Source organism: Amblyomma mixtum, chromosome 3, assembly GCF_055824585.1.
Source record: "Amblyomma mixtum isolate Tamu chromosome 3, ASM5582458v1, whole genome shotgun sequence".
Classification (NCBI taxonomy): Eukaryota; Metazoa; Arthropoda; class Arachnida; order Ixodida; family Ixodidae; genus Amblyomma; species Amblyomma mixtum.
This window is the reverse complement of record NC_143014.1, coordinates 362,414,360-362,439,098: the sequence shown is the minus strand read 5'-3', so window position 1 is coordinate 362,439,098 and position 24,739 is coordinate 362,414,360. Positions and strand designations below refer to the sequence as shown.

Below are 24,739 nucleotides of genomic sequence, written 5' to 3'. Positions count from 1 at the left end.
TTTCATGTTCGCAGGAAGAGAGCGCACGTGGAGGGCACATCTCCACTGGGATGGAATAGTCCCCGTGCAAAAATACGCCACCTGTCGGTGATAAACGGTTTCGGTTTCGATTTCGAAAAGCACCCTGGGAAGGCTTCTGCCATATTAGGGGAAGCCTCGGCGGCCTCGCATTCTGCTGGTTGGCAAACCCTTGACTACGCGTTGCTTGCTGAGCGCCGAGCCGATTACATCACCCGCTTTTATTGCCAAGCCGCTGCTGCTGCTGCTGCGAAGGCATATTTTCGTAGTGCACTCCATCGCAATGAGCGACATTGTTTACCCAGTGTGTGCCTGGGTAAAAAACCTCGCGGATTTGCCGGCGCTTCGCAGTGAGCATACTGAAGCGTACGTGTTGCGGTTGACGGCGACGACGAAATGCCAACGAAAGGCGTACAAGCTTGCCACCGAGAGCTAAGTCGTTGCATCATCTGTGTTGGCAAACTATTCGTGCACAACGTAAGTAACTTTTTTTTCTTTTTTCGTTTTGGCGCTTTAAAAGCTGTTAAAACCGAATATTAAGTGGCCTTTGAAAGCCATGCTGCGTTGTTAATGCGCCAGTTGCAGTGACACTATCTTGCTTTTTTTTAAATACGTGTTGTTTTGAATGCCAGGATAAAAAGTGGGTGCATGATTAAATACGATTAAGCTGCGGGGGTTGCGGACCTGTCCTGCGTGCGTGGTACACGTTTGTTGTCTCATTTTCTGGGTTTTCAAGCTGCGCGTAGAGATCGTGATGTGGCCGTTGTGTAGCCTGCCGTGTAGGGTATTTAGTTCTAGGAAGCATGTCATCATAGACTAGTGTTACCGTGTCGAGAAAATACAACGTAGTTCTGAAGCAGGTATTGATTTATGCCGATACATCCGCTCGAGCGCAGCCGAGTAGGCGCGAGAACAGCGCAAGCGCCGACACGGTACTACTAGTAAAACAGCTGCGATAAAGTGTCACTTCGTCTGCTTGGCAGCACACCGCTCGAGTACCGTCTACATCAAGCACACGATGAGCGTACTGCTTCGGGCTGCAAGCATGTAGTGCACTTCGAGTAAGACCACAACAAGGCGATAACGCGAAGCAGTACTGCGAGCTGTGCAGTGGACTTTGTTCTCATCATTGTTTTGCTCATTTTTTTAATGCTTTGATACTGTATCAGACGAGTCTGTTTTAATCACGCAACAAACGCTGACGTAGGTGTTATTTTTATTTCAGAAACAACATGGTGTTCGTGAGGGCCAGCTGCTATAGAAGCCAAAAGAAAACACAGCCACCGTATGCTGTTTCAGCAGCCTTGTCGCGGCTAGGTGACGTGCTTGGTGGCCAGTGTGGGTGTGCTGCTGGGAAGTATGTCTGCAACCACTTGCAAGCCGTGCTGAGGATTGTGGCACTGCTGCAGGAAAAGGGGTTTTTGGAGGCGCCACAACACCTGTCCCCAACTGATTTGCCTCAGCAGTGGCGAGTGCCAAGGCGAAACCCTCTACGTGGAACCAGCGTACAAAGAATTGACTGGAGAAAAGTCACAGAAGGTGGGCAATCCATTCCGCGTACCTCAAAGGTGTACGAGGGTCATGTTGCAAATGAATCTATCGAGCAGCAGCAAAAAGACATAAAAGATTTTGCAGATGCAATAAGTACACTGGAAGGGATGGAACACTTTGCAGCTGTTCTGCAAGCTGCCGACTACAGTGAGGCTGTCGATACCAAATATGGCAAGCGTATAAAGGGCTGCCTGCTGAGCTACCAGCAGTCACTCGAGCCACATGGATTTTCTGTTCTACTGTCTGAAGAGCTAAAAAAGAAGCAACAACAGCTGTGGGAGACACCACAACCCTTTGAGTGCTTCTGTGGCATCACACCTTGGGTGATTCCTGATGGAGTGGATGGACCTACTGCATCAATACTCAGGGTATTTTTCTTAGACCTGTTTTTTGTTCCTTGTAGTAAAAACATTCCATCTCTTAAAACGTAGTGGTGCTTGTGGCATGTGCTTTGTCTGCAGTAATTACAAAAGCTAAAATTTATTTTATTTTTAGGGGATAGTTGTGACACCAGCTGAGGCCCAGCAACTAGAGAAAGCTTCAAGGAAACAAAGGCTGAGCCCAACGTGGATGCGGGCACGAGCCTACCGCTTGACAGCATCTAATTTTGGAGTTGTGATGAACCGCAAGCAGTGGACAGAGAAGGGACTGACCAACCTGACTGCTACGAAGGACTTGTCTCGTGTTAGGGCTGTTAGGTATGTGCATATTTTGAAATTAATTGTAATTGGGCAGTGCACATACCCTACGCAGCCATAGTGTACGTAGCCAGAGAAAGACAGTCTGGCGTTCCTTATGTAACATGTTTGCTTTATTTCAGGTATGGAATCGCTAACGAAAGCGACGCACTCTTGCGATACAAGGAAACAATGGCTTCAGCTGGCCATCCTGTGGAGGTGATGAACTGCGGCCTTTTCGTGGATCCAGAGAAACCGTGGCTTGGAGCATCACCTGACGCCATTGCCTTTGACCCTTACGAGCCTTTCCCGTGGGGCACTGTTGAAGTTAAATTTATTTATTTATTTATTTCAAGATACCCCTAAAGGCCCTCTTCACGAGGGTATTACATAGGGGGTGGTAAAAATTTCAACTTGAATACATAGAAGGAACATTAACATGAGTAACAGGGCAAAAAAAAGAAGCAAGAAAAGAGCAATAACTGGTAGTCAGCAAGAATCGAAATGTGGCGGAACAACAAGACACAAAATAAAAAAAAACAAGAAAAGAAAACACAAAGATGAAAACAACGGAATAAACAGAACGAAAAGCAAAACTCGAACACATTGCGGTGAGCAGAACAAAACTAGAAGAAAACTACACATGGCTTTGATTTTTTAAAAGTTCATGAAATGATGTCGCATTCGTTTCAGTTGCGATTGTGTAAGGCAGCCGGTTCCAATCAATAATGGTTTTAAGTATAAATGATTTAGCATAACTTGAATTGCGACATGTGATGCGTTTGATTTTGAAAGGATGGTCACGGTGTGAAAACACTGCTGAGGGTAAGTGAAAGAAATCGTCGTGAAGCGACGGATGATGGTAAATTTTGTGAAAATAGTTAAGCGAGCCTGTTTACGACGATGGGAAAGGCTGTCAAGTACAGCACGAGCTTTTAAAGCCGTGACGCTAGTAAAACGTGAGTAGTCAGAATAAATGAAACGAGCAGCACGGTTTTGCAGGGATTCTATGTTATCTTTGATGTAGGCTTGATCTGGGTCCCATATGGCGGAGGCGTACTCAATTTTAGGTCGAATTAATGTAATATAAGCAAGTTTACGCACATGCGCCGGAGCATGTCGAAGGTTACGTTTTAAAAGGCCAAGAGAACGGTTAGCAGCTGATAGAATCAAGTTAATATGATAGTTCCAGGTTAAGCCTGATTGAAGGTGAACTCCTAGATACTTGTAAGTGGAATTTGTCTCAACTGTTATGTCATTAAGAGAGTATGCGGTTGGTATGCGATAAGAATTTCTAGTAAAGGAGACGAGCTTTGTCTTAGAGGGATTTAGGCTCATAAGCCATAACTGACACTAAGTGTTAATAGAATCGAGGTCAGTTTGTAAGGATTGTCTGTCACAGTCATTTGTAATGGTTCGATACACAACACAGTCGTCAGCAAACAGTCTAATTTGTGAAGAAATGCAATTTGGCAAGTCATTAATAAATATTAGAAAGAGCAGGGGACCAAGCACACTCCCCTGAGGCACACAAGATGTGACATGGGCCATTGTAGAGTTAGAACCATTAACAGAGTGAACTGAGCGCGAGATGAAAGGAAGTCTTTAATCCATGCTAGTTCCTGAGGGTGAATATTAAGGTGCGATAGCTTGAGAAGTAGTCTATGGTGGGGAACCCGATCAAATGCTTTTGAAAAATCTAAAAACAAAGCATCGACTTGAATTCCGACATCTAAAGAAGTAAATAAGTCGTTTGTAAATCCGGCGAGCTGAGTGTCGCAAGAAAATCCCTTGCGAAAACCGTGCTGATATTTAAATATTTAAATGCCCATATTCTCTGCGAGATGCCAAAAAGGAAGACATTTTGTGTGAAGATTTCTTTGTGAAATTTGACGAGAACTGCACGCCTGCTCTCAGGGAGGACCACGACCACTTTATGCAGGTGCATGGTGTGGGCGATTCCTCTGCGCGGGGACGCACAGGCAGTGACTCGAGGCAGGTCTTTGTATGAAAAGGCTTAATCTCACATCAGGGGGGCCGGTCGTCGTCGTGGGGCAGCGGGGTCAGGTGGTCCTCTGGCAGGGCTGGTCCAAGAGAGAGCTCCAGCCTTCGCTGTCGCGCCTTAAGAAGGCTTCCTCCTAGCCTCGCTCCCCCCGCCCCACCACTCGGGAAGAAGGGGTCCGAGGCTACCCGCGGTGAGCGGCGCGAGATTTGACCTGCCGGCGAGCAGACCCTACATCTCCTCCCCCCCCCCCTCAAACGTCCGTCCCGGGGTCCGCCAGTAGGCGTTCGATGACCTCCGGGTCCGGGTCGTTATCCATAGAGTCGTCGCAGGGGGGAGGGGTGCTCGCCGGGGGGCCGCTCACCGCTAGCTGGATGGGCTCCTCACGAGCCGCCTGGGGGAGCGAGGCGCCTGGCTCCACTGGGGGCCCTGCCGGCAGCGCCCTCCAAAGCTCCTCGGCCGCCGGGGACAGCAAGTCTGGGCGGCTGGACTGGAGGATGCGGAGGGCCGCCTCCTCCGGGCTGCCCCTCTGCAGTGGCGCAGCGGGGGAAGGTGCTGCAGCCGCCAAGCGCTTTTCCGCCGCCTCCCTGCGCGCTCTATGCAGCGCACCGGCCTCGTGGCGGGGCCGGTGCACAACAAGTGTGCCGCAGAGGGAACACAGGCCGGCCCGCTCCTCGTCATTATACACGGCCGGGGGCTCCTGGTCCCTCTCCTCCAGAGTCAGGCCGCGGAAAGGCAGCGGCACTTCCTGGAGGTCACCGCCGCGAAGGGGCTGCGCCTGGTCCCGCCACCTGGACCGCGTGCAGTAAGAGATGGCCGCTCCGTAAGAGATGGCCGCCCCGCCGCGTCGAGTAGGGCATTCTCTAGCGGAAAAGCGATCTCTCTCCCAAAATTCAAGTAAGCGGGTGTAATACCCACTGACCTGTTCACGGTTGTCCTTGTAGCGAACGCCAGTTCGGACAGCCGCGCGTCCCAATCTCTGTGCTGCTCGGTCGTCGCGACCAGCATGCTCGTCAGATTTCGATTCACCCGCTCGGTTATGTTGCTCTGAGCGTGGTAGGGACTCGTTCTCCTGTGGCGGATTTGAAGCGCCCGACAAGAGTCTACAAAGACTTTGCTTGTGAAATAAGAAGCATTGTCTGTAATCAGGTCGGAAGGGAAACCGAAACGAGTGAAAGTCTCCAACAGTTTTTCCCAAATTCGTTCCGACACAAGCTTCCTAAGGAGGAAAACCTCAACCCACTTGGAATAGTGGTCCGTTATTACCAGGATGAATTGGTTTCCGCGCGCGGACCGAGGGAGGGGTCCCATGATATCGCACGCGACCACTTGCCACGGGTAGTTGCTAACTACCGCCTTCATCATGCCAGCGGGCTTGCCCGCCCGAGGCTTGGCTACCTGGCATACCGGGCAGGTACGGGCGTATCCCAGCACATCCTTTCTCATGCCTGGCCAGGTCGCGACACGGCATAACTTGTCGTAAGTCTTACTGCCGCTGCCATGGCCTGCCAGCGCTGAGTCATGGAAGTACTGCAGGAACCGTTTCCGCAACCTTCTCGGGACCACGACTCGGAAAGGGGATGCTATCGCCTCTTCCTCGTCAAGTTGGGGAATATAGCGGAGCAGCAAGCCATCATAGCCCAGCAGATACGCGTCGTACTTGCCCTCAGCGTTCCCGGTGCAAGCTGCGCTGCTCGCAAGCTCCTTCAGCACCCGCTGGCAAAGACCGTCTGCTTTCTGGGCCTCGATCAGCTCTTCTCTACTGACCGCTACTCCCCAAGACAGATTTCTTTCTGCCTCGCTCCTAGGCAGGCGAGCGGTCGCCGCCGCGAGCTGCTGTGTTTCCCTTCCGTCACAGCACCGTGCGGGACCTTTGTCCGTCTCCTCTTTCTCCAAACCGGGCGCGACACTCCCGTCCGCCCTCTCTTCCTCTCCAACAGCGGTGACGCCGCTTTTTACAAAGCTGGGCTGCGCCTCTGAAGCGCTTCCGCCAGCATTCCACGGTGCGCGCGATAAAGCATCGGCCACCTTGTTCAAGCTGCCCCGGCGGTACTCGATGGCGTACGCGTAACGTTGCAACGTCAGCGCCCATCTCGCGAGTCTGCCTGCGGGGTTCTTGAGCCTCTTTAACCAAGACAATGCCTGATGATCTGTCTGCACGGTGAAGACCGCTCCGTCTAGGTACATGTCGAACTTCGACAATGCGAACATGATCGCCAGGCATTCCTTTTCGGTCACGGAGTAATTCCGCTCCGCCGATGTGAGCGTGCGACTAGCGAACGCGACAGGGCGCAGTTTGCCCTCGTGTTCCTATAACAAAACAGCTCCAACACCGTAGTCACTAGCGTCTGTCTGCAAGACAAACTGCTTGTTCAGGTCGGGGAGGCGCAGACTAGCGGTATTCGCTATCGCGCGAGCCAAGGCAACAAATGCGTCACTCTGTTCCTTGCCCCAGACCCACTTCGAGCCTTTACGCAACAGCAGATTCAGCGGCCTTGCAAGCTCCGAACAGCGCGGGATGAATTGCCTGTAGAACGCAACCATACCCAAAAACCTCTGCAAGCTTTTCACATCCATGGGGCAGGGGTAGTTCAGAATTGCCTGCAGTTTGTCATCATTCGGTCTCAGTGTGCCATCATCCACGACAAAGCCCAAGAGGTTCACTCTCTTCGATGCCAACTGCACTTTCTTTGGATTGATGGTTAGACCGGCACGTCTCATTCTATCGAGAACGGAATTCAGGTGAATGAGGTGCTCCTCGAACGACTGTGAGAATATCACAACGTCGTCGAGGTACGCCATGGCGTAGTTGAACCTTGCATCGCCCAGCACTATGTCCATCAGTCGCATGAACGTGCTCGGGGCGTTAGACAAACCAAACGGGAGTCGAGTAAATTCGAAGAGCCCGCGGTGGCAGGTGAATGCGGTTTTCTCGATGTCACCTTCGGCCACCTCAATCTGCAGGTACCCTCTGCTTGCATCTAGGACTGTGAAGAACCTCGCGTTCCCTAACGCGTACATCACAGCCTCGATCGACTGAAAAGGGTACGCAACCGTAGGCGTCAGTGAGTTGAGCTTACGATAATCAACACACAGCCTGACCGATCCATCTTTCTTCGGTGCTAGAACCACTGGTGACGGCCAGGGACTTTGTGAGGGTCTCACCGCACCGGTATCAATCATCTCGTCAAGGGCACAGTCGAGAAGCTGCCTCTTATGCGCACTTAACGGCCTCGGGTTACACCTGAAAGGGCGCGTATCACCCGTCTGAATCTCGTGCTGAAGCAGGTCGGTTTTGCCCGGTTTCTCTGTGAAGCAATCCGAAAACGGGAGTAAAGTTTCCGCGAGCCTTCGGCGCTGACTACTGGGTCCTGAGAAAGACGCAATAATCGCTTCTAACGGGCCACCGTCTCTCAGCATCTCGAGGGAGCTCCCCTGCCTTTCTGTCGCACAGGTGAGGACACCCACCTTTTGTGCAGGACAGCCGGGCAAGGATGCGCTTTCGAAGGGAATGAGGGGGGCGAGCTGGCTGTAACGATAGCCATTCTCCCCCATGTCGAGCACAATGCCTTCGCTCGAGAGAAAATCCCTTCCCAGAATTACTGGTATCGACAAGCCAGGCAGATAGACGAAGCGATGTCTCCGCTTTCTGCCGTCAAAGCGCATCGTAAGACGCACTGCTCCCTTTGTCTTTGCCGCCCCAGCTGCTAAGCTTAACGGGGTTTCGGCCGGTCTGACAGGGATGTTACCTATCCGGCAGACCTCGTACACCTCGTCACCGACCAGTGACAGCGTTGAGCCCGTGTCTACGAGTGCAGAGTAGCGTCGACCCGCTAACTGCACTAGCATAAATGGGCTTGAACACGGAACGACTCCCTGAGCTCTACAGGCGAGCGGGACAAAGGCCTCCCGGTCGCCGGCGCGGGAGTTCTTTTCCTGACTAGCGCCTTGACAACCATGAAATTCTCCCGCTGACGGTGAAAGGCCGGTGCCACCAGACATCACCGCCAGCGTCTGGCGTTTCCCTGCATACGCCTAGCTTGGCACTCGCGTGCCATGTGGCCGGGCTGGTTGCAATTCCAGCAAAGCCGGTCGTTCACCCGCCGCGTGGACGGAGGGCCCCTCGTTCCACGAAGCGGTTGGGGACGACTCTCCCCTTTCTCCGCGCCTTCCTGACGCTCGCTCGGCGCGCGGCGTGTGAGGCCGGCACGACGCCGCTGCTCGAATGCGTACGGGTCCAGCGCGCGAGGGACAACAGGGGGTTCCTCCTGCCTTTCCACGGCCATTACCTCGGCGCCGAGCCCTCATCGCATATTCTCGGCCTTCATCCCATGCGCATCCCGGTTCTAGCGATTCGGCCGGCCTGGGGGGCGGCTGGTAGCGCAGTTCGGCCAGTAAATCCGCCTGCACGGCCTTGGCCTCCTGCGCTAGGGCCTCGAGGTTTGTAAAACTGCGGCCCCGCAGATACGGCTTGAAGCGTGGATGGCACTGCCTGATCACACGCGCAACCTGATCTCGGTCGGTTGCCGTCGGATCTGCCCTCTTGTACAGCTCTTGCATTGCGCGTACGTACTCGAGGAGGCTTTCCTCTGGGTGTTGGGTGCGCAACGCGAGCTCCTCCAGCATCCGGCGCTCATAATCAGGCAGCAAGAACTCGGCGCGGAAACGGTCTTTGAAGTCCGCCATCGACTGGAAAGTCGGCTGGCAGCGCCTCCATCGCGCCGCCGCGCTCTCGACGAGTGCTACAGGCAGGACCTGCCCTAGCATTACGTCATCTGGGGCGCCCAGAGCCGTCTGGTAGTCCTCGAGTTGTTGTAGAAACTCGTGGACTGATTTCGCGTCCGTGTACCCGGAAAAGGAGGGGACCTCCATATTTATCCGCGGGCGCGATGTTGTCGCCGATGCTACCGATGCTGCGGCCTGGCTGGCGCCAGCCACCGAACCGAGCTGATGGGCTAATGCGGCAAACATCTCAGTCACCTGCCCCATTACGGCCGCCGCGTCGGCCGTCTCACTACCGGCTGCCCCGCCATCCAAAGCCGTGGCTGAAACATCCTTTCTGGGAGGCATAGTTCGCGCTAACTGTCCGGCCGCACCGGCTAACTGCTCATGGCAACAAGAACATTCATATACACAACAATCTATCTACAAACACACGGAAATACACAACAGAAAACGCCCGAAAACTACATAAATAACACAAAACCCCTAACAAATTTACAACACTACACAAGTCGCTACCCCGCGAACATTCCGCCTGACCCGCTCCTTAACCCTATCGGTCCGGCGTGGCCCCGAACAAAGAGGGCCTGCCACGAGTCTGGCTGCACGTCCCAAAATCGGCAGAGAAATCGTCCACAAGGTGTTAATTAAAGCCGCACGCTGGGCGCCATTATTTGTGGGCGACTCCTCTGCGCGGGGACGCACGGGCAGTGACTCGAGGCAGGTCTTTGTATGAAAAGGTTTAATCTCACATCAGGGGGGCCGGTCGTCGTCGTGGGGCAGCGGGGTCAGGTGGTCCTCTGGCAGGGCTGGTCCAAGAGAGAGCTCCAGCCTTCGCTGTCGCGCCTTAAGAAGGCTTCCTCCTAGCCTCGCTCCCCCCGCCCCACCACTCGGGAAGAAGGGGTCCGAGGCTACCCGAGGTGAGCGGCACGAGATTTGACCTGCCCGCGAGCAGACCCTACAATGGTCAGATGGGTGTGACCCATGCACAATGGGCAGACTTTATAGTGTTTGGCCCGCACTTCCTCATTGTGCAGAGGATACGTTTTTGTGCTCAAAAGTGGAAGAATATGGCGAGTGTGTTGGACGATTTCTCCTTTAATACCTTGTTGCCTTTCCACGTAAAGAAGCTAAGGCACTGAACAAATGCATCTGCTCCAGGCATGCTTGAAGTAAACACCTGAAGAATGTTATTGCGATTCTACAATCAAAGGACTTTGCATGTTGCTTAGCACTGCACAGACTCCCCACATCTGATTTATCAGTGGACCAAGGGATAGTGGTATGATGCGGTCAAAGATATGGTAACACTTAATGCGCTGTATTCGTCTCTCGACGTGGATGCGACATGCTGCAATATCTTGAGTGTCTTGAACATCTTTCCTTTCAAACTGGTCCTTTCTCAGGAATGGTGGAATATTCAGGCCAATCCCTTTTTCTTCCAACAGGTCATTGATTTTGAAGCCTTCATCGCCCATGACCGAGTCTCCAGGAGAGAACGTTTGGTCGAGAAATCCACTTCTGATTACTAGTTCTCTATCAGAGAGGGACCTCATGAAAAGTTCGGACGCAAAAGTCAACAGACCATCTGGTGACACACGCCTTGAAAGTGTTAGCTGACTTATAGTTTGAATACGTCCCAGACTGCGTTACAAGGGGGCTTGATACTTCACATCCAATCTCTGTGGCATCAATAATCACTCTTGGGAAGGGTAGCGGTCACGGAAAGCAGCAGGCATGTGGCGGTAAATCACACTTCGGGGCGCCCACACAGGAACTTTTCCCAGCTGTAGATACATAAAGTTCACTCAGCTGGAAAACACTCTATACACTGTACTAACAGAGACGCCATAAATGTGTGCAAGATTTGGGTGGAAAAATCCGGTCCTGAGCTTCACTAGTGTGAGGAATAGCTCTTCCTCTGCAGAAAGCTTGCGAGGACGCCATCTCACATCATCATTGGGCAGACATAGCTTCTTGTTCTACACATTGCATGCATTTTCACCTGGTTTTAACAGCAACAGCAGCTTGTGAAAATTCTGGTAGCTGATTAGCCCTGTGTAGAACTGCATATTACTGTCGTCATTCTTGAATCTGTCAACAGTGAATCTGGTTTGTTCATATTTTTCATTGAGTGCTTGAACTTCTTGCAGTTCCTGTTTGGCCATTTCGAGCTGCTCCTGGAGATTTTCATTGTGTTGCTACCTCAGACCTCTCTTTCGTTTTTTCTTGAAGTTCACGTGTCACTTTTTCTAGAGAACTCTTGAGATGTGTCACATAAGCATAGAGGCCTTTAAGCTCCTCGCATTTGGCTTGAAGCTCCGCTTTTAGGTTGGGGCACACAGAACAAGCTTCAGGCTCCATACACTGCTGAAGAGGTGTAAGGAGACAGCGCCACCCAGCGTCGTTTGTGAGGAGAAGAAGAAAAAGCACGAGGAGCGCGTGCGGAGGGGAACGCTGGGACAGGTAGAAGAGGATTACGTGGCAGAGAAGAGAAGAGCGCGGTGGGCGACGGGCATGGACGAGTTCTGCTGGCTCCCCGAGTTCCGGGCTTGGGCCTCAGCCGCAGACATCCGGGCCACCAGACCTGCACATCCGTCGTCAAAAGCCTCAACCACCAGGCACAGGCGCCACTCTTCTCCGTCCATCCGTCAGCTGCTCCACACAGGCCGCCTCTGGTGCCTACGTGGCCTTTCCGGGATACCAGACCTGGGAACCGTGCTGGGAGCCACAGACGCCGACGCTGCGGTAGCGTTGCATCGACACTGGAACGCCCAGAGACTCCCTGACTGCCCGACACCCAGCCAGTCCTCCCCGCTCGATGCTCGTATGAGAGACAAGTAGTGTGCCTTTCCTTTTTGACTTTCTTTTTCCTGTATTTTTCGTAAGCACTTTGTTCTGTTCCCCCGTGTGTTTTTCCCGTGTGTTGTTGCGTTGCTCTCTTGTTCCTTTCCTTTTTTCACGCCCATACTGAAATTGGTTTCCTTTCCTATAAAAGCCGCCTCGTTTATTGTTTGTACTTTTGTGTTCGTGTAAAATACAACCTGCAATCTCCCACAGATCCTCACAAATTTGGCGTCCACGACAGGACGAGGTCGGTTTTTATTTCTTTGCCTGGTGTGTTAATTTAGGCACAGTATGAGCGCGTCAGATTTGGTTGCTTTAGGCGAGCGCATGGGCTTGTGCGGCGCGGAGTTACGAGCGTGGGTGGAGGACGAGCTTCGTAAGGCACGGGAAGAGAGCCGCTGAGCCTGAAGCTGCGAAGCAGAAATTGGAGTTAGAGCGAGAAGCTACTAAGCAGAAATTGGAGTTAGAGGCACGGAATTTAGAGACGGAGCATGAAGCTGCAAAGCAGAAATTGGAATTAGAGGCACGGAATTTAGAGACGGAGAAACAGAAATTGGAGTTAGAGGCGCGGAACTTGCAGCTACAAATAAGGCTCATGGAGGGTAGCGCAAATCCTCCAAGTGACCGTGGAGAGCGTAGCGTCTCATCGACCAGCTCCATTAACCCGCACGCACTCATACCACAGTATAATGAGGCACGGGATGACCTCGATGCCTACTTAAAGAGGTTTGAGCATGTGGCCACGGGGCAGGGCTGGCCAAAAGAAAAGTGGGCAACGGCGTTGAGCTTGTGCCTTGGTGGCGGAGCACTTAGGGTCTTCTGTCGGCTCTCGCCTGAGGATTCAGTGGACTATGACAAAGCGAAGCTTGCCTTGCTTCAGAGGTTTAGGTTCACCGCGGAAGGGTACCGGGAAAAGTTTCGCCAGAGCAAGCCCCAGGATGGCGAAACGGCCTCGCAATATGCTGCCAGGTTGTTTAGTTTCTTTGACCGTTGGGTCGAGATGCGGGGGGAAGGCCGCACTTTTGATGTGGTTCGCGATATGGTCGTGAGCGAGCAATTCCTGAACAACTGTCATTCCCGTTTAGCCGTTTTCTTACGTGAGCGGGAGGGCAAGACAGTTTGCAAGCTGGCGGAGGCTGCCGATCATTTTCTCGAAGCACAACGGCAAAATAACTTGTTGGTCTTTAAAGAAAAGGGGGAGCACACGATAGGTAAAACCAAAGACTAGATTTCAGGTCCACAGTCCCGCCTTCGGTGTTTTCTTTGCGAGAAGACTGGGCACAAGACGTCGGATTGTCGGGCGAGGCCGAAGCAATTGTATTGCACCTGGTGCCGCGAGGTAGGACATGATGCCCAGTCATGCAAAGCTAAGAGACCAGGAGACCGTGAGGAGTCCGCCTGTTGCATGAAACCTCGATATTCACATCCCGATAACCCTGCAGAGGTAACGCGCGTAGAGGGCCAGTTAGGGGAGATGGTCTGTCCTTCCAACCCGGTGGAAACTGCTATGCCCGTGGGGCACGGTGAGGTGTTCGGCCAGCCCGGTTAGGTATTACGGGATACGGGCAACACCGGCATTGTTGTGCGTGAGTCCCTTATACCGGCAGCGGCACGTACAGGGAAACAGGCTACATTATTCTTGGCCAATGGGACCCGTGTAGAAGTTCCGGAAGCGGAGGTGGTGATTTCTTCTCCATATTTCTCCGGTAAGGCCATCGCGCGGTGCTTGTCTGCACCCCTGTACGACATCATAATAGGCAATGTCCCTGGCGCTAAACCTCCATTCTCGATCGACCCGCCAGTTCTAACTGATCAGGCAGTTTCCCTTGCCATGACGAGTTCGGTCGATGTTCCTTCCTTTACGGCGACAGCAAAGGTTTCAGAGAGTAGTAAAAGCCCCACTCTGAACACACTCCACTTGTCACGGCCGGAGTTTCGCCTCAAACAGGAAAAAGACCCGACCTTAGAGGTGTGTCGCAGGAAGTTGGGACAAATATTTCGTGGCAAGGGACAGACCGCCCACTCTTTTGATACAGATGACGGTGTTCTTTTCCGAACATACCAAGTGTGTCCCGGCCGAGTCGTTGAGCAAGCGGTGGTACCGAAGGGCTTACGCACGCAAGTCCTTAAGTTGGCGCATAAGAGTGCATTATCCGGCCATCAAGGAATACAGAAAACAATAGCTAGGGTGCTCAGTGAGTTTTACTGGCCCGGTGTACAGGCTGACATTAAGAATTATGTCAGATCGTGTGATATGTGTCAACGGACTGTGTCGAAGGCAAGGGAGAACAGAGTGAATAACATCGTAGGACGGGAACATCTAAAATCATGGCGGAGACCGAGGTCGGTTTGGAGAAAACGGTTTCACAAAAGAAAACGGAAGTACTAGCTGAAAGAGTTCTCGCGACGGTGAAGTGGTTTGATGTGAACAATGGAATACGGAAGAATGTAGCCCACACCTGTTCTTGTGGGAATTGTTTTTGTTTGTTCATGTTTGTTTTTGAGTGTCGGCTATCTACTTTTTACGCCTTCCGTGTTTCTTCGCCCTCTATGGACGCTTTACGTTGACATTTCATATACTCTCTGTGCTGTGTGTGCGAATGTCTGTGGACGCTTCGAGCATTGACGACCATCGGATTATGTGTGGCGTGTAGTGTGCGCGCTGTGGTGTGGTGTTCTGTGGTGCGATCGTCGAACGCTTCTGGGGTCGCTCTCCTGAAGTTGAGTTCTTTCCCTTGGAAAAAACTTCCGAAGAGGGGGCCTTCTGTAAGGAGACAGCGCCACCCAGCGTCGTTTGTGAGGAGAAGAAGAAAAAGCACGAGGAGCGCGTGCGGAGGGGAACGCTGGGACAGGTAGAAGAGGATTACGTGGCAGAGAAGAGAAGAGCGCGGTGAGCGACGGACGTGGACGAGTTCTGCTGGCTCCCCGAGTTCCGGGCTTGGGCCTCAGCCGCAGACGTCCGGGCCACCAGACCTGGACATCCATCGTCGAGAGCCTCAACCACCAGGCCCTGGCGCCACTCTTCTCCGTCCATCCGTCAGCTGCTCCACACAGGCCGCCTCTGGTGCCTACGTGGCCTTTCCGGGATACCAGACCTGGGAACCGTGCTGGGAGCCACAGACACCGACGCTGCGGTAGCGTTGCATCGACACTGGAACGCCCAGAGACTCCCTGACTGCCCGACACCCAGCCAGTCCTCCCCTCTCGACGCTCGAATGAGAGACAAGTAGTGTGACTTTCATTTTGACTTTCTTTTTCCTGTATTTTTCGTAAGCACTTTGTTCTGTTCCCCCGTGTGTTTTTCCCGTGTGTTGTTGCGTTGCTCTCTTGTTCCTTTCCTTTTTTCACCCCCATACTGAAATTGGTTTCCTTTCCTATAAAAGCCGCCTCGTTTATTGTTTGTACTTTTGTGTTCGTGTAAAATACAACCTGCAATCTCCCACAGATCCTCACAAGAGGAGAGTCCAGTGGCTGCTCTGCCAACTGCATGGGTTCAAAGTCGCAGTCTGCACCTACGGTGAGGCTAGTTAGCCCCTCGTCATCTGCATTGTTTTGACTACAGGTTTCTTCTGACTGCGCTGTGCTTGATCAAGGTGGTGCAGTGCTTGAGCTAGGTGACTGATCACTGTTGATACAATGTAGAAGGCGCTGCTTTGGTGGCCGCCGTTTGGTCACTGGTTTGGAAAACGGAGACTGGGAAGGTGTAGCATTTTCTTTCAGGAAACGCCGTCCGCTTGCTACGCTGCTGACGAAGTCGTCTGGCTTAAAGTGTCTGGAGCACACTTTAGTCGACTGGTCTATAACAAAATTAGGACCTGGATCTCTCTTTATAGCTACGATCCACTTCTTGAGCAGCAGCTTGTCTCTTGGGAACTTGGGGTAAGAGATCTGCAAAAGGTTGTGTGGATGGCATTGTGACATGAAAGTGGTTAGCTGGTATGCAGGTAATGGCGATGGAATTAAATGTGTGTAATGACAGATGCGAACAGTCATCAAAACGAAGGAGAGCATAAGTGAGTTTGTTTATCAGCACAATATTTTTCTCTGAAGTGATAACAAAAAATGCACACCTTCCCTTTATAACATGAATAAAAAAAAGAAAATACACCCTTATGCTTTTCTTCACTTCGATGAATCCTGGTTTGTTGTGAATGGTTACGTGGGTTATGACACTTTCAACAGAGCAGCACGCACGGACCACCGATGTGACGACAAAACGCAAGGCACAACACACACACACACACACACACACACACACACACACACACACACACACACACACACACACACACACACACACACACACACACACACACACACACACACACACACACACACACACACACACACACACACACACACACACACACACACACACACACACACACACACACACACACACACACACACACACACACACACACACACACACACACACACACACACACACACACACACACACACACACACACACACACACACACACACACACACACACACACACACACACACACACACACACACACACACACACACACACACACACACACACACACACACACACACACACACACACACACACACACACACACACACACACACACACACACACACACACACACACACACACACACACACACACACACACACACACACACACACACACACACACACACACACACACACACACACACACACACACACACACACACACACACACACACACACACACACACACACACACACACACACACACACACACACACACACACACACACACACACACACACACACACACACACACACACACACACACACACACACACACACACACACACACACACACACACACACACACACACACACACACACACACACACACACACACACACACACACACACACACACACACACACACACACACACACACACACACACACACACACACACACACACACACACACACACACACACACACACACACACACACACACACACACACACACACACACACACACACACACACACACACACACACACACACACACACACACACACACACACACACACACACACACACACACACAAACTGAGCACCTTGTGTTTTCTCGCCGCGTCCGTCGTCCGTGCGCGCTGCACTGTTGAAAATGAATCCATACCAACAGGCTGGATCGATAGATCCCGCTAGTAAATGTGCGCCGATGAAATCGCACCTTACGTAGTGCCGTGGCTAAAGCGTCCTGCTGCAAGTCTCGAAGCAGCCTGAACAGTATTTCCTGCGGCAGCCGAATTTACGCGCGAGCGACATGCAAACATGTGTGCTCTGTGACGCTGCAGTGCATAAACGTAAGGCTAGGCACGAGGATGCTTTAACCGCAACACCACAGCGCCATGGGCCCGCGCATGATTTCATCGCCGTGTCCGAAGGTCACAGCCTGCCACAAAGTATAATGCTGCCGTCAACGGATGCAAAGTGTAGTACTTGGTAAAACATGCAAGCCGCTTGGGTTCGACTGCTTCAACCATTTTTTTATTTTTATTTACGTTTATTCGGCTACGAACGAGCGCCGACCCCAACGTTCCTGCGTAGCCAGCATTTTGTATCATTCGGCCGTGTGTTTCCGGTACTTTCGTTACCTTCGCGATGCAGGCGCATGCAGGCGACGGGGAATTTAGCCCACTTGCGATACTGCATTACTGTACGATATCCGGCACATATAAATCTAGAAGCTCTACTTACAGTAGATCAGAAAAAAAAAGCAACGACAATCCGCGACGAAGCACGATACCACAAAACGGATAGAGCGGCAAGAAAAACACGTACACATGTACGTATATACGTACCCTTTCGCCGTTTTCGTCACGATATCCATGCTTGTGGCATTGCGAAACACAGCAAGAGTTGACCATTCTGATACGTCATGAGAATAAACGGAGTACAGTGATTTTGGCAGCCAAGCACAGCTTCCCACAGTTTCTCCGTGGGGTCAGCGATCCGGACCTCGCTCCGGGTTCCGGCTATCCCCTAACATGGCGGAGGCGCGCTTTAGTGCCAGCGGCCGCCACAGGTGGCGTATTTTTGCATGGGGTCTATAGGTACGCGCTCTTCCATGAGAGTGGTATATTGGATGTGTAGTCAGGCAAGGAGGCGGCGACCCGACGATGCCTTCGAGAGACGTGTGTATTGGTTGGTCAAGTGGGCTTCCCGGAGCTCCCGTATGTGTTTAGCATGCCCAGCCCCAGGAGGCGCTTGTTGGAAATGTTCGCGGGGAGGTCCAGAGCCCGCTTAATAATTTTGCGAAAGATGACTTCGTGTGCATCCTCGTCTTGCTTCCGCAGGTGGAGGTACGGTGTCGAATATAGAATTCGACTAGTTACAAATGCATGCGCCAGCCGCAAGGCGTCCTTACATCGTAACCCCCCGCGCTTGTTGGAAACCCGGCGGAACCAGCGGCTCACCTGGTCCTCCACCTGACGGAGTTTGGCGAATGTAGGTTCTGACCGTCTGTCTTTATGTAAAAAGAGCCCCAGTCCCCGGACTCCGATATTTTCAGAGATTGGACCTGTCTTAAGAGACAAAATTTTGCTCCGCACGTTAGTGAGCAGCGTATGTGCACAAATTCGGACGTTTAGGTTGAACATTGGAGGACGCAGTGGTGAGCATAACGGTCCACTATGGTCGCCGTCTCCTGCAGGTTGGCCTCAATGTCTCAATGCCAACGCGTCCAGCGCACATGTGTTACAACCGCCACGTAGATCAAAGCAGCTAGGGGGCCCGAGTGAGCGGGCGCGTTTATTATCGGCTCCGCCAATTTCTGGTTCTTGTGCCCAGCTAAGTCCTTTCTAGGACCCACCAAGGCCCTCAACGGATCCTGGACGGTTCGCGGACTCCAATCGCTACCATCTTTTGGATGTGCCCAATGACCTCGGTGAGCTACCTGGTGAAAAAATTCAGGGGGCACTTTGACTGTCTAAAGTGGGTAGAGGCGGAAGCGTTTTCCGCACCACCTTCGCTGTTTCTGTGGCACCGGTGGCGTCACATATAATTGAGTACTAATTACTAAGTGATGACAAAGCACTAATTAATGTTTAATTACTGATTAATGCCTGAATACTGATTAACTGCTAATTAATGACGCTTAAGCTTCGCCTTTAGGAGTGGAACGCGACAGCGCGTTGTAGCGCTGCCAGGGAGTCCACGGAACACCACCCGTTCAGCGCGATGCCTTGCCCTTTGAACGCAACGCTTTTTGAGGGAAGGAAATGGCGCAGTAATTATCTGTCATCTCAGTGGACACCTGAACCGCACCGTAGAGGAAGGGAGGAAGTGGGAGTGAAAGAAGATGGATAAAGAGGAGGCGTAATGAAGAAAATGAAAATTGTATTTCAGGAAAGGAAATTACGCAGTAACTGTCTCACAAAATTCAGGGGGGCACTTTTTTGACCTAAAGTGTGGTCACTGATGCCCCTAAGAGTGGAACGCGACAGCGTCTTGCAACGCTGCCAAGGAGCCCATAGAACGCCATCGCCCATTCGGTTCTACGCCTCGCTCGTCAGTAAATTGGTTTTTGAGGAAAGGAAATGTATCTGTCTCTCATTTGTCGGTCGACACCTAAACCTCTCAGGAAGGGAATGGAGGAGGATAAGAGTGAGTGAAGACACCGTATTCACTAGACGCGCCTTTGTTCATTCCAAACCATCGAGCTGGCATGGCTGAGTGGATAGCATGTTCGTCTCTCACGCCGAAGACCGGGGTTCGATTCCTGAGCTCGACCAATTTCTTAATCGGTTTTATTTATTTATATGGCCTGACTAGTAAAGGTAATTAAGCTATTTGGGTAATTAAGCAATTAACTAAGCTTAGTCCCACTTAATTGGAGCATCCCTATACGATCCCTTCAATTGGTTGCATGGTTACTAGCCAAAGTGCAATTGGCCCCGTTTGAAATTCGCGCACTGTGACGTCACGACCGTTTCCACCAATTGAAAAGCGTGACATTTTCTGTCGACAACTGCTGCTTACAACGATGAGACATTAAAGGCTTCCGCCTTAAAATGTCTCTGGTAGTCACGCCGCTGCGCTAAGCCTCGCCTCATCGAGGCGAGCCTCGCTGGCGCGCCGCATTCCTCCCTACCCAACAGCCATGGAGGAGCCCGTAGATGGTGAGACCTCTAACCCGCTGGACTGCCACCCTGGTGAGTGGAAAACTGTGCTCCATACATACCGCAATCGGAGCACTGATTCGAATTCGCCCTCAAAACACTCGGCATCGGCCTCTGTTCAACCTAAGCCAAGCGCCAGCAACGCCGGCGCGCCACCGGACGCTGCGTCTGGGCACTCCCGAAAGGCGTTCAAGGAGACAGACGCCGCACCTCCTACGCATGACGCGCGCCGTCGTCCACAGAAGTAAGCAACTCGCCGCACTGCCGGCGGGAACCATCAGAGTAGTCGTTCGCCCGCGAGGCGGCCTCTCCCTGGAGAAGATCCCGGCTCCCAGTATCCTGCAGGCACTTCACTCGACGCTCAGCTGTTCAGTGATTAGGCGAGTTGCACATAAGAATCCATACAACTTACAACACCTTCACAGTGGCGACGGTAGCGGAGGCAACAGCTCTGGCATTGGTCAAAATTCAGCAAATAACATTAGATGGACCGCAATACCCGGTAGCCGCGTACATCGCAGCCCCTCCAGCGGCAGTCAAGGGTGTTATTTCCCGGGCGTACTGGAACGAGACACCTGACCAAATCCTTAGTGACTTGCAGTACAGAAACCCGGAGGCTAACATTATAGCGGCCCGACGCATGGGAAAAACAGCGTCCATACTAATAACCTTTGCGTCAGGTCCCGTGTCTCACGCAATAAAATACATGTGTGTGGTACACGGCTGCACCAAATACAAAGGTAGCCCCGACGCCTGTCAAACTGCAGGAAACCTGGACACAGGTACGACGTGTGCCCTCCCCCGAAGGCTGGACTCTGCCCGCGGTGTGGCGAGAAGCACACCCCTCAAGAGACCCCATGCGCGCCAAACTGCATTCTGTGTGGTGGTTCCCACCTTACCGGCACAGGCTCGTGCAAAGCCAGGACCCCTCCACCTCGTAGACAGACCGCACCGAAACCCAAGCACCCAGTGTCCACGCCAAAGGACTTTCCACCGCTAGTGCCTCATCAGGATCGCCAGTGAGCCTGGACCAAACCCACCAGTACACCCCAAACCTCACAGCGGGAGGAAGAGATAGCTGTCCTGCGGGAAGAGGTAAGGCACCTTAGGGCAGCCATTACTTCTACCCCTCCTACCGTTTCTCCACTCACTCCTTCATCAACACCCCAAACCTTTTCACCTTCACCCCAACCCTCCACACCCCCTCCACAAAAGAAACGCTGACCAGACGACATTCCAGACATGGATTCTAAATTAAAAAAACTTTTCCCAACAGCTCAAAGCCAGTATTCTGGCCACAGACTCAAAATTACATTGAAGCCGCCATCACTAAGCTTACAGAAACGATTATCAGTCAGGTAACCACTGCCATTCTACAACAAATTTCACAAATAATTGCTGGAATGTCTTCACATATACTAGCTAGCAACACCAAAGCTGCTCCCATCCTTCGCCTCCCCCCCCCCGCCCCCGCACCCTCCAGCATGGCCCAGTTGACGGGCAATAATCTGCAATTAAGCATCCTTCAATGGAACTGCAGGGGGTTTGGTCGCAAACGAGACCCCCTGCAACAGCTCCTCTCTGCTTCCTCAATACCCCCTATATAGTAGCACTTCAGGATGCTGGCACAAATTTATCGCTGCCAGGATACGCTCTGGTACCCTCTGACAACACTCCAAACCCCAGGGTTAGCACATATCTCCAACATTTTGTACCATACACTTGTCATGTTCTAACCTCGCCGGTAGCTCACACATTCAATCAATCAATCAATCAGCCTTTTATTTTCTCTATATTAGAGAAGGAGACAGGACTAAAAGCTCGAAAGCTTGACAGAGGTCCTGCCCCCTTTTTTCACGCTGGCATTGCAACAGACAAGCGGCAATAAATTCTGCGCTATACATTATAGCACAAAAGAAAATAACACACCTTGAAAAAAAAGCAAAAAGTACCAACATAAAAATACATGCAGCGTCATGACACAAACTTGTTCAGAAAAAAATTCTTAATAACGATATTTGAATGCTGGAAAGGGTCAAACATTTCTTTGTTTAAGTTATTTAATAGCACTGGCAGCGTATACGAGATAGATTGTTGTGAGTAATATGCTCTAGGTGTAGGAACTAGCCACATTTCTTTATTTCTGGTTTGTGGAATATGGGTGTTTTTTGCAAGTTCTGCCAAATTACCAACATAATTTTCATTGCTCCGCGAAGCACTTTTGAAACTCATTAAAAGTCTGTGTTCGTATAAAGCTAAGACTGGCAGGATTTCATATTTTAAAAAGAGGTCACTCGTAGGGAAACAATACGGAACACCAGCAATGCATCTCACAGCTCTTTTTTGGAGAAGATGTAACTTGGTCATGTTCGTGATACCAGTGGTACCCCAAACGATAATGCAATATTGTAAGAGAGATAGAATTAAGGAGTTATACAGCAACAGCCTAATTTTGACAGGAAGAATGGTGCGCAGGCGCGACAAAACTCCGACAGTTGAAGATATTTTGGATCTGATATAATCCACATGATCATTCCAAGTCAAGTGTTTTGAAAACACGACACCAAGGATTTTGACAGAATCCACTATCTCCACAGGATCATGGTTTAAACATACATTGAGTGGCCTAAACAATACCTTCCCTTTCGGCAAGTACAACACTATTTTAGTCTTTTTAGGATTAATCTTCAAAAAATTTGCTTGTGCCCATGTATTTAATGCATTAATTGTTCTACCTGCTTTTTCTTCAATATCATCTTCTGATTTCCCAGAAATGAACACTGAAGTATCATCGGCGTAAGATACAAATGTACTATCAGGTTCACAATGCACAATATCATTTAGATAAATTAAAAATAAAAGCGGACCCAATATGCTTCCCTGGGGAACTCCTGTGCAGATATTCTGTACTGAGGACAAGGAGCTTTTAAAGTCTACATACTGTGTTCTATGGGAGAGGTATGATTCCATTAAGTCTAGTGCTTTTCCACGGATACCGTAGGTTTCCATTTTATGTAAGAGAATTTTGTGACTTAATAAATCAAACGCTTTTGTGAAATCTATGTAGATACCTGCAACTATTTCCTTATTTTGAAATTTATCTATTATTATTTCTTTTTGTGTAAGTAGCGCTGTTTCTGTGGATCGATTCTTTCGAAAACCGTGCTGAAAGTCAAGGAGGAGATCATGCTTGTTAAAAAATGACAGGACTCTGCCATGTAGTAACTTCTCTATACCTTTAGAGAATACCGGTAATATAGATATAGGGCGGTAATTTTGGATCAAAGATTTGTCGCCACTTTTAAAAACCGGTATCACTCGAGCAGTTTGGAGTTCTTTCGGAAATACAGCGGTAGATAATATTAAATTGTAAATGTGCGTAATGGCTGGGCATATAAGGTGAAGAACATGTTTAACGGGCGCTATTTGGAGGCCATTTGTGTCCACTGACTTGCTATTTTTAATTGTGCTTATACACGAGAAAACTTCTGCGCAGTTTGTCGGAGCAAAGAAAAGTGATGATGAACTGTTGCATCCTTTCAAGAATGCAGTGTAATCTTGACTGCTGCCCATTTGATTCTGAGAAGCTTGCTGGATAAAAAAGTTGTTAAAAGTATCAGCTAAGCCAGTGTCACAAATACGCTTTCCCTCATGCTGAAAGTTATCAGGAAGATCAGGGTTAGATGGCCGTAATAAGGAATTTAATTTCCTCCACATAAGATCCGATCTTTGTTCAGTCGAGCTCCAAAATATATTTGTAAAATAAGCTTCTCGAGCGATCTTCAGTTTTGATGTAAGATTATTTCTGTACTTCTTGAATTGGCTAAACAAATTTGCATCTTTAGTTTTTACAAACTGTGCGTACAACTTATTTTTATGTTTTATCATTTGGAGCAACTCAGACGTTACCCAAGGTTTCCTAGCCCTAGATGGCGCGTTTACTTTTTTTAGTGGAAAGTGCGCGTCATATACAGTTTTAAATGATGTGATGAAATTGTAGTAAGCAGTATCGCTACTATCCGCCTCAAAAACATTATTCCAAGTCTGTTGGCTAATAGCATGACAAAAGGAATCAAGGTTTTTGTTAGTTATAGACTGTGTATAAATTATTCGCTTTTTCCTTTTATTAAAACGCACGGGCTTGTTAACTAGCATAAAGATTCCAAGGTGATCACTAATATCTGTGTAAACAACGTCTGCGGTTATTAAGTTAGTGTCAATATTTGTAATGAAGACATCTAATAAAGACGTACTTTCTAGAGTCACTCGTGTGGGCTTTGTTATTAGGCTAAAGAATCCATTCACTGCAATTAAAGAATGGAGTTCTTTTTGTGATTGTGAAGTTGAAAGCATATTTATGTTGATGTCACCACCTAAAACCATATCTATAGATTCGTATGATGCATAGCTAAAGATATTTCCGAGAAATGCTAAGAAATGACTTATGGCGCCAGACGGTGGCCTGTACATGACACAAAAAAGTTGGTTTGAGCTTCGCAGAGTGAGCACTTCGTAATCAGCAGTTGTTGCCGTGTATTCCTCGACCATTTCACACGATATTGTATCTTTAAGTAGAAGCGCGACGCCGCCTCCTCTTTTATCGTTTCGGTTTTGATAAAAGCACTGATATCCAGGACGGTGATACACATTCGATGCTGAAGTGTACCATGTTTCAGTCAACATTATTGCTGTGAGTGGAACTTCGAGAGTATCCAGTAGAATAGTTAATTCATCTTCTTTGTTTATTAAGGATCTAATG

General features: G+C 50.4%; 1 protein-coding gene and 1 pseudogene across 1 annotated transcript; one reads left to right on the top strand and one right to left on the bottom strand.

Annotated features, from left to right (window-relative positions):
- Positions 1–301: 301 nt before the first annotated feature.
- LOC149356582 (uncharacterized) lies at positions 302–10,112 on the top strand. The gene is made up of 7 exons (XM_089575369.1): positions 302–495; positions 1,244–1,937; positions 2,065–2,267; positions 2,390–2,574; positions 4,067–4,197; positions 4,721–4,723; positions 9,942–10,112. The coding sequence occupies exons 2-7, from the start codon at positions 1,251–1,253 to the stop codon at positions 10,110–10,112; spliced, it is 1,380 nt and encodes a 459-aa protein (XP_089431495.1). The 5' UTR covers positions 302–495; positions 1,244–1,250.
- A 48-nt stretch (positions 10,113–10,160) lies between these two features.
- LOC149356581 (uncharacterized) lies at positions 10,161–11,042 on the bottom strand (annotated as a pseudogene).
- Between the last annotated feature and the right edge of the window lie 13,697 nt (positions 11,043–24,739).